The 10,483-nt window shown below is 41.0% G+C and overlaps 1 protein-coding gene across 2 annotated transcripts in view; it reads left to right on the forward strand.

The window, feature by feature from the left end:
* The first annotated feature begins 550 nt into the window (after positions 1-550).
* si:dkey-191g9.5 (rap1 GTPase-GDP dissociation stimulator 1-B) overlaps positions 551-10,483 on the forward strand; it is an 11,988-nt gene continuing 2,055 nt past the window's right edge. Inside the window, exons 1-9 of one of the 2 annotated variants that reach the window (XM_051648949.1) lie at positions 551-917; positions 3,009-3,113; positions 4,321-4,443; positions 5,154-5,279; positions 6,151-6,279; positions 6,622-6,747; positions 6,938-7,081; positions 9,180-9,311; positions 9,434-9,568. In XM_051648949.1, the coding sequence (XP_051504909.1) occupies positions 899-917; positions 3,009-3,113; positions 4,321-4,443; positions 5,154-5,279; positions 6,151-6,279; positions 6,622-6,747; positions 6,938-7,081; positions 9,180-9,311; positions 9,434-9,568 (1,039 nt within the window). In that variant the 5' untranslated portion in view covers positions 551-898. The remainder of the gene's footprint in view (positions 918-3,008; positions 3,114-4,320; positions 4,444-5,153; positions 5,280-6,150; positions 6,280-6,621; positions 6,748-6,937; positions 7,082-9,179; positions 9,312-9,433; positions 9,569-10,483) is intronic. The other variant, XM_051648950.1, reaches the window with a different exon arrangement.

The raw sequence follows: 10,483 nt of genomic DNA on the forward strand, positions 1-10,483 counted from the left end.
AGAATCTCATAAGTTTCTCCCCTGCTTGGCTATTTCAAACACATGGCTATTTTCATCCTATTCAACTGATGCTTCCTAATTTAATGTAAGTACTTTGACTGTAGCCAGAACAACATTTGCTTCATTTGTCCAAATGGTCATTATTCTTAATTTGCTGTATTGCATCTGATCTCTCTTTGCAATAATATTTTATTAGTCACTAAACACTCATGGATACATTCCAGAGGTTCATGTCCAGAGATTTAAATGAATCTTCACCACTAAGACAGCCTTGGTAATATAAATAGCTGCCAGACACCCTGGATCACATACCCAGTTTTCATATTTTATGTCTGCTGTGCAATATACCCAGGATGGAGGGTATAGAACAGGAATAATAAGCATGGCTAAGAATCTGAGGGTTTTGTGTCAGCCTCGGCATCTTCCTTAGGCTAATTGTCATCTGATGAGCTTTGAGCAGCTTTGGGATTTAGAGTGTATTATGAGGAGGGAGGAAAGGAGGGAGAGGCAGCAAGAATACTGTCAGAGAGCTGAGGACTGCGGTGGGGAGGATTGCATTGGCGAGAGAGAGAGAGACACACACACAGATATAATAGGGCATGTGAATTAGCCTAAGTGAATGCAGCATCACTGAGAGGCACAGAGTGAAAGTGAGATAGTGAATGACAGTGAGGGACTGAAGGAATACGCATGTGTGTTCGGAGCAAACAGGAAGGGAGCAGAGGAGAAACACGGCTGCTACACTGACTTCAGGCAATATCAGGGCTGAATACTTACATCACGCCTCGAGGTCTGCCTCTCTAACCACACACACACACACACATACAAACAGGCACCATAAGCAGCTGCAGATACACAGGAGGACACCGAGAGGCTCTTAGGGAGACTCAGTGGACCTATGGTCATGGCAGACATAGGTGAGTGATTCAAATCTCTTCTCTGTAAATCCTCTCTATGCTTTTGCATTGAGCCAAACAAGTCAGCCATACAAATAGAAGCAGGATATATCCTTTCAGGACACTGCTGCAAGTTTTAAACCGTAAAGAGCAGAAAAACACAATGTATACGTCAGAAAATATGCTCTCAGATGAGCTTATCCTACTGCCTTTTCTCTTAAGGTCATACTTTCATTGGTTAAGAGCAATGGAATTGTGATTAGCCCTCTAGTAAAGCTAAAGCCCAATTGTTTGAGAGGTGTATCCTTCCTCAGTGTGTAGGTGTTTATATAAGGGCATGCTGGGAGCCAGACACCCAGAGCTAATGAGAGCCCCAGGGTATCCTCACCCTGTCTAGCTCTCATACGCACTGCTGCTTTTCACTCTGCCCTTTACTTCTATAATAGAGAGGGATAATATCGTAAGAGAAGAGATATCCATTGTGCCTGTGAATGGATCACAGAGTGTGGGGAATAGAGACATGTTTGTATCTGATAGCCCCTCTCTACGTCTATTTTCACTCTGCTTACAAGGGATTATCAGGGTGATTACTTATAGAAGAGCAACAGAATAGTCTATCTCTCGCTTTCTCTTTCGGGTTCTGTTTGCTTCTTAGGGGAACTTCCATCATACTGTGCACAGAGGAAGACTGTAGGCATGACTTTTAAAGCTATGTAGTATGATGGTTTTCATTATCCCCATGGAGTTTCAGTGATTAATTTCACAGCAGATTGCAATAAATTCACATTGACATGTTTGTCCACAGGATGAAAAACTCACAGAAAACATGTGAACAGTGACAGTTGATTTGCTCTCTAAAGCAGGGAACAATTTTAGGGGTCATTTTATTCATTGTGCAACCTGCATGTTATGCATTGCAAGAACTTTTGAATACAAGGAATCTCTACATGCCTCATAACCTAGTACATACACTCACTGAACACTTTATTAGGAACACTATGGTCGTAATAAAGTGCCTCTTCTGCTGTTGTAGCACATTCGCCTCAAGGTTCAATGTGTTGTGCATTCTAAGATGTTATTGTGCTCACTACAATTGTACAGAGTGGTTATCTGAGTTACCATAGCCTTTCTGTCAGCTTGAACCAGTCTGGCCATTCTCCATTGACCTCTCTCAACAACAAGGCGTTTCCATCCACAGAACTACCACTCACTGGATGTTTTTGGTTTATGGCACCATTCTGAGTAAACTTTAGAGACTGTTGTGCGTGAAAATTTCAGGAGATCAGCAGTTACAGAAATGCTCAAACCAGCCCGTCTGGCATCAACAATCATGCCACGGTTTGAAATCACTGATATCACATTTATTCCCCATTTTGATGGTTGATGTGAACATTAACTGAAGCTCCTGACCCATATCTGAATGATTTTATGCATTGCACTGCTGCCACAGGATTGGCTGATTAGATAATGGCATGAACAAGTAGGTGTACTGGTGTTACTAATAAAGAGTTTAGTCAGTGTATATTCACTTATTGGCCTGTTTTAACATTTCCAAGTTTGGAACTTGGAAGTAAACTACAGCAGTAAATATTCTGCATTCCCATTTGCTTCAACAGCACAAGATAAAATACACAATTATGCTTCCAAAATAGAAAAAATCAAAAATAAAATAGAGAGAGATAGATTACGGCAGGTCAGAAGAGAGAAAAAGGCCAAATTTACTGCCACTCCATCAGCAGCTGTATTTGAAACACCAACACAGCAGTGTTTTTTCCTAAATTATTATAATTTGTTTTATATATATATATATATATATATATATATATATATATATATATATATATATATATATATATAATGGCTATATTTATGATGCTAAATAAGGCAGAAACTTGTCATTACAGTCTGTGGAAAGGGTCCATTTCATTATATTTATGGATGATAATGTGAATGGGGAATTCACTGAATACATGGATAAACTGTGTTCATAATATAAACATAAATATGATTCACCATGAAAATAACTCGAAGACAGTATTACATCTGCTTTTTGCATTTAAATGTTGTGCAATGGTGTTTACGATGCGGTGATGCTGTGTGATTGTGTTTCAGAAGTTCTCAGCGAGGCCCTGAAGGCCATCAGTATTAGCACTGAGCTGGTGGAGGAGGAGTTGAAGCCCCATCTGGATGTTCTGCTGAACCTCCTATTAGAGAAGAGTGAGCATCTACACCCATGTACCCATTAACTGCCCCTATCTATTTATATACAGTAGGCTATCTCCACCTGCTGTTTATCTGTCATCCATCCATCCATCCATCCATCCCTGTTACAGCATCCAGTCCTGGTGACATGATCCGTATGAGAGCCTTTAAAAAAATTAGATCACATGTGAAAGTGTTGTTTGTTAGAAGCCCTGTTGAGTGGGGGCATAATTTAGCACTGTGCTCATTATATGCTCATCCTGGTGTGAACTGCTATTTGCCTCTGACTCCTTGGAGTAGTGTGTGTGTGTGTGTGTTTTGTGTGTGGGAAGACAATGCAATGTAGGGGGTAGCAGAGAGTCAGTTTATTTTGCCGCTAGTAGATTTCGGGCATGAGCTGGAGACAAGTTATCCATATTTACATTAAAAAAGAGAGAAAGAGAGAGAGAGAGATAGAGAGAGAGAGAGAGAGAGAGAGAGAGAGAGCAAAGAAGAGAAAAAATGGGAAAGGGTTAATCTCATTAATCTGTCTCTCCCTTTCTTTGTTTCATTCCATCTTCAGCTCATTCTTGCCTTCACCACAAATTAGTTTGCACCAGCTGTCCCTTCTTGGCAGATTCCCTGTGCTTTCAGATTGCAGAAGCATCTAAAAATGGAATAGCAGCCCCCACAAAAGAATATAAAGTCAATGTTACCATGGTAGCTAGGCTTCCTCTGACAGCTTGACCTGCCACCCTGGCCCTTGTGGATATCTTTCTTGAGGAAAACATGCTATAATGACACATTTCCTCCTGCTAGCATCTGTGTAGGTTTACTGTCGCTGTCTCCAGAGCAGATACCCATCTACCATGTTGAATCTGAGTGGATTACTCTTAGGGCTTGCTGTCAGAGTGAACATCTCTGAAGTACACCATACAATACACAAGAGAGGAGATAAAAGAAAAACTGAAGCACCAAGATCAAGGAAAAAGTGTGCTTTGAAACTGATTTGATATAGTTGAAATAAAGGTAACACGCTAAGCTTTGCAGAATAATTTAGCTGGTTTTATTCAATAGTAATATCCATTGTACAAAAAAAAAAAAAAAAAAAAAAAAAAAAAAAAAAAATTACAGTGGGGTTCAAAAGTCAGAGTCCACACTGAAACTCTAAGTGAAAACATTGAAAAAAAAAACGGTTTTAGGATACATACATAATAATCAAAGGCTCTATATCTTTCTCCAGAGAAAGGAACAGCAGAGAAAATAGCTTCCAGTGGTGTTCTGCCCATACTGGCTCAAGTCCTGAGGAAGAAGAGTCCCCTCACTTCTCAGGTTACCCTGCTGATAGCAGAGATGGCCAGGGAAGGTAATAGAGATACATCTTTAATATGTTTTAATGAACAATTTGATACAAAATGTGAATGTACGGGGGACCAAATGTCCCTAAAATGACAGAAAACTTTCAGTAAAAGGTACTATAAGACATGATAATAAGATAATAAGACTAATGCTTTATTTCACATGTAAAAATGCCAAAAGAGTCTCAGCAAGTGGGAATAATAGGCATAATAGTATAATTAAACTGTTATTATTTATATTTAGCTTAAAGGTGCTGTTAGCGATTTTTTCATGGAAAGATATGAAAAAAACCGTTCCAACTCCCTGAAAATATTAATGAAATAAGTGTCGTGAGATATCTCACTCTGTGACAGCTTTAGACTCTGTAAACAGCACACAAAAATGTGTCCGCGGGCCGCAGTCTCTGCAACTTTCTACCTGTCAATCATTTAGTACATTCTCAAAGTGTTGTAGTTACCGCAAATTATTAACGCTTAATGCCATTTTTATGCCATGCTGGTCATAACAGTTGTCAGTTGAAGGCGCTATTTTGCTGCTGTTGTTTTTGACAACCGCTTCTGGTCAGTGTTGCTCTCAATGAAGCTCATTTGGTATCTTTGGGGTGCGGGGTTTTTTAAGCTTGTGGAAATTCCAGAACAGCTAAAATCGCTTACAGCACCTTTAAGATAAGGACAATAGAAAAGATAACATGCTTGTCTTTGTGTCTGTGTGTGTTAGCTGCTGTAAGAGAGTGCTGTATTGAAGCAGGCCTGGTGACTGTGTTAATGCCTTTACTAAAGAGCTCAAACCAGGACCAGTTGCTGCACACGGGCCGAGCAATTGGACGTATCTGCTTTGAAAATGGTGAGTGGCACTGTCAACATCTGTTGCTGAATTAACAGACAGTTAGACAAAAACAAAGAGATGAGATTGGATCTAGATTGCAATGGCTGTCATTGCTCAAATGTATTGGACCTAGATGGCAGGGACCAAGGCTGCTTGGGTATGTTGGACCTGTATAGCTGCAGCCAGGGCTGTTTGGATGCATTAGACCTCGGTGACAGAGGTTGGGGCTGCTTGGGTGTGTTGGACCTGGATGGCGGTGGCCAAGACTGTTTGGGTATGTTGGAGTTGAAAGGCAGCAGCCAGGCCTATTCAGATGAGTTGGACCAGGATGGTAGCAGCCAGGACTACTCATGCACATTGGGCCTGGATGATGATGGATGGCAGCTGTCAGGGCTGCTTGTTTTTATAGGGTGAAGTAAACAAGTAAAATCTGAAGGAAAATACATTACAAAAAGAAGTTCTTTCTTGGTGAATGCATAATTTTGTTCTAGATTTGTCAAGAGTCAACTGGCAATTGCCTGTTCATGTCCCTCAATCTTTTGGGAAAGCATAGCTCCGATCTCTCTATCAATTGCATCAGTACAATAAACATTTGTCTGGGATCAGGTAATATGCACTAGTAAGCTTGGGTTTAAGGGCCTGAAAAGACCTCTTGCATTCTACAGTCCAGGATAATGGGATACCTTTTTCAGTCAGTCTGTGCAAGGGAGCCAGCTCTGCAAAGCCTTATTTGTTGTAGCCTACTTCTTGTCCCAAGGACTGAACCATCTCAAACATCTTACCTTTAAATACCTCCATCTCTCTTGATGTCCGTCCCTATCTTGCATGTCTGTCCCTGTGTGTCCACCTTCCCCATCTCTCTCTCTCTCTCTCTCTCTCTTTCTCTCAGCTGTTCAGCAGACACAGCTGGTGGAGAATGGAGTCATCCCCAGGCTGGTGACCATAATGCAGCAGTATCCTGAGAATGACCCGCTGGTAAACGTCTGTCTGCTGGCACTCTGCAACCTTGCTGATGTGGGTAAGACAAATATAGCCATGCCACCACACTTCATCCCTTATATCCTGATAATCTTATTTACAGAAAAGCTAGGATATTGTTCTCATAATATCTCAGTTGGAAATATCAAAAAAGTTTGAAAGTTTTTGGTTTTAATGTGGATTTTTTAGTTAATGCAATTTTCATGCTCTGTTTTCTCTGAATTTGAGCATAGTTGAGCAGAACCCATCTATTGCAACTGGGTCATAACTCAATATTGACAAACATTCATTTGGCAAGATAGGTCAGAATATTTGTCCTATAAAAGCAAGTGATTCTGATGTGTGTCCAATGCAGAGTTTAAATTACTTGATGTGCACTCAGATGCTGCACGAGAGGCCCTGGCCGAAGTGGGTGTGGCGGAGGTTTTGACCTATCAGCTGAAGCGGGCACCAGACGCAGAACGTCGACACCTCATACTGGAGGTTCTTGGATCACTTGGAGAGAGTGGTGAGCCACATGTCCAAATCAGGGCCATATGTGCACATGAATTAAACTTGACAATCATTCATATAGTGTGCTTTGGATCTATCTTGGGCCTTAGTCACCATTCTAAGTGATGATGTCTAGAAGCGTAGTAAAAATGTCCTTGTTTGTGTCCTTGCAAATGCCTGTGCAACCACATGTGAATATCTCTTAGATGGTCTAAAACTGCAGTTTGTGGAGGCGGGCGTGCCTGAGGCTCTCTCTGAAATGATTCGAACTCTTCAGGGTGGCTCTGACACACATGACCTCTGCAGCATCAAAGTGGCCTCAAACCTTATAGTGTCCCTCCTACTGGGAGGTACGTCTCTCTTGCTTATTTCAGCACTATTAATCATGATGGGTATTTTTTATGCAACAAAAGAACATGCAAACTCCACACAGAAAGGCCCTGGGTGAGCCAGGACTCGAGCCAGGGACCTTCTTCTGTAAGGCGACAGTGCTAATCACTATTTGTGTGAGGATTAAAATAAGGGGAGGGGCAGTCCAAGGCATTGCACAGAGGGAAGCCAGATTAATCCTGGCACCTGGAAGTGATTGGACAATGGTCGAACTCGGTCAGCATCTGAAATTTCCTTCTGAAGTTGTCATTACCTCCTTAAGACCAGATGTAATGTTATGGTTTACATCAGCTAGAAAAATCATGATGATTGAGCTTACCATCTCATGGGAAGTGGGACTGGAGGCAGCCCATAAGGGTAAGAAGTTAAAATACGCTGATCTGGCCACCAAGTGCAGGGAAAATGGATGGAGGACTGCCACTTATCCTGTGGAGGTGTCGAGGATTCATGGGAACATCAATGCAGTGGCAATTGAAAGACATTGGTATCGATTCATCAGCGTTAAAGAAGTCTCTATAGGAAATGGCAGAGAAAGCTGAGAAAGGGAGCTTCTGCCGATGGTTAAGAAGGACAAAAAGTGGGGTGTGTAGAAGTGAGAAAGGCAGTTGGGAGAGAGTAGGTATATGGAATATTTGTTATGTTTGAGATTATGTGTGGTACAATTACGTCGGAGCAAGGAATACTAGGGCTGGTGTCTGTCTAGCATGCTAGCTACGGTTATTGGAGATGTTGGCGCGTAGTGTGGTGTGGTGAGGTAGTATGCCATAGGGACAACCTTAACCACTGGGGTTGCTGCATATCATCGGATGGGAGGTTATATGCCGCACGGTGGATATGGTATAGTATGTGCAGCAGATGTCAGCTTGGCAGAGGCCTTGGGACGTAGGGAAATATGTCTTAGTGGGGGAGACATTAAACCTTGTTTGCATGTTAGGACCTGTAAAGGAGAAATGTCTTGGTGGGAAGGCAAGAATGAGAGTCAATGGAAAGGATCAGGTGTCCAGCTATGGTGGGTGGCAAGGAGACATCCCTGAACACTGCCCCACCATCAGGAGATGTTCAGGGATTAATGGGGCAAAACATCTATGATGGGTGCAGGATATGAAATTAACACCCACCAATCCGCAAAATGCGGGTATTTCATGCGCAGTGCCGGGTCATTTTGCTCAGCAACCCGCCACTGTGGCGGCCAACCAGTTAGACATCTCGGAGTGAAATATGACAAGAAATGGTGTTAGAAACAAAGAAACACTGTTTGAAGAAACACTCTATTATATTTTGAAGAACCGACAAAAGAAAATCAGATGATGCGCGTGTCTGATTCGCTGTGTGTTTAGAGGTTCAGTTGCGCTCTGCCGCAGATGAGAGAAGCACGAGTGCTTCACACGGAACACACGGATGCATAGACTTCTCAATATTCCTTCTCTGTCTCAGTCATCTGAAAACAGTTTGCAAGAATAGTGTCCTCTATGAGAATGCTGCAAATAATCTCAGACCATCTCAGGAGGTGCCCTGAGTTTAGTGCACTTTATTTCCACAGAGCAGTTAGCATTTTACATGCATTGTGAACACAACTCTGCAGGTTCACCTTATTTTGACATTGCTTAATTCCAAATATTTTTGCTGTATATGATACCATACATAGCAAATTACATGCAATGACATTAGGTGAATTGTTATAATATATGTTATATTACAAAATAGCATTATATTAAAATTGCACAGTATATACAATATATACTGTATATACTATGTATGTATGAAAAATCAAAGTGGCTGGTAAAATTGGGCATTCATCAGCCACTGTGGCTGGTGGGCAAAAAAGTTAATTTCATACCCTGGATGGGTGGCTCCTGGCTGATGGCCCCACACCTGGACTGAAGGCACTGGTGGAGGTGCGGCAGGCAATAACACCCAGCAGGTTTTGACAGCTACCTGTGCACCTGATTAGCTCATTATATAAAAAAAATAGTCAATGAAAAGTCTCCACCATGACTGAAAAACAAATGTGTGTTTCCACCATCGTCTGCTTTTTTTTTTTTTTTTTTTTTTTAACAGATGAATCAATGCAGAAGTGTTTTGGAGAAGGTACAGGGACAGTGTATCAGGATGTTCTCTCCTGGCTGCAGTCATCAAACACTGAGCTGCAGTTGTCAGGAGCCCTGGCCATTGCTAATTTTGCCAGAAATGGTGAGGAGAAGAATATGGAGTTTTTGTGGAGCATGGAGCAGGTTTTGTCTGACTGTACCACTTTTTGCTCATCTGTATGATGAAAACAACTGAAAACTGTTCTCACCCTCTTTTGATCTTAGATAGCAACTGTGTGAAGATGTTAGAATTGGGGGTTGTTCCACGTATTCTGGACCTGTTGGAGCAGCATGTAATAGAGGGAGATGTATCTGTACAGCATGCTGGCCTCAGTGCACTTAGAAACCTTGCCATTCCAGGTTCTTTTTTTGTTCATTTCAATGTAAATAAATGTGATCAAGCTGCCTTCTATAAAACATATACTATTTTAGAAGCATTGTCTGAGTTCCCTGAAAAAACAAACAAAAAACAGCATGGATGATCACCAGCATATATTGTGTTTTGGCTGTTGGTTCATAGCATGAGATGTTGGTGCTCCCACAAGGCTTCTTGGCTAGCTTAACCAGTAAGACTTTATTGGTCAACTTGCTTCATCAGAAAGACCATGCTGGTTGAAAGTTTTCACCAACCAAGCTGGTCTACAAGACCAGTATAAATACAACACAAACCAGCATATGGAAATTGATGTTAATCTAAGATTAAGTTTTTTCAGCAGGGTTACATTTCCAATTACACAGTTGTAGGCCATGTACACACTAATACATTTTATGTTTAAAAATAGATTTTGCTAGGTTTACAAATCCACACTGGAACGGTGTTGTTCTCCACTGAAAATGGGATTTTACGAAAATTATTCACAGTAGTGCCATCTTGAATTTTTGATGGGAATGAAAATGAGGCTGTGAGACAGACTAAACTGTCTCTTCAGTGGGTTGTAGTACTGTTGTTTAAAGTGTTTTGGATTGTTCTGCTGACGAAACATCTTTCCAAAAATAAATAAATAAAAAAAAAAAAAAAAAACTAAATCAGTAAACTAAAAACTCCAGAAAACACAAGTTGTGGAAAATTTGATTTGATCTTGGAGCTTTATACAGCTTTATACAGTGCATGCCATTTAAGAGACTGTCATCTTTCACAGCCTAATTTTTATTCCTGTCAAAAATCAAATATGGTGCGAATAAGGTGAATAAGGTCTTTCTAGTACTACATGCATTGGAAAACAATGATGTTAGAAGAAATACATATTATTTAGTGCTTAGATTTGTCATCTTGTT

The sequence above is a fragment of the Myxocyprinus asiaticus genome, chromosome 21 (assembly GCF_019703515.2).
Source record: "Myxocyprinus asiaticus isolate MX2 ecotype Aquarium Trade chromosome 21, UBuf_Myxa_2, whole genome shotgun sequence".
Classification (NCBI taxonomy): domain Eukaryota; kingdom Metazoa; phylum Chordata; class Actinopteri; order Cypriniformes; family Catostomidae; genus Myxocyprinus; species Myxocyprinus asiaticus.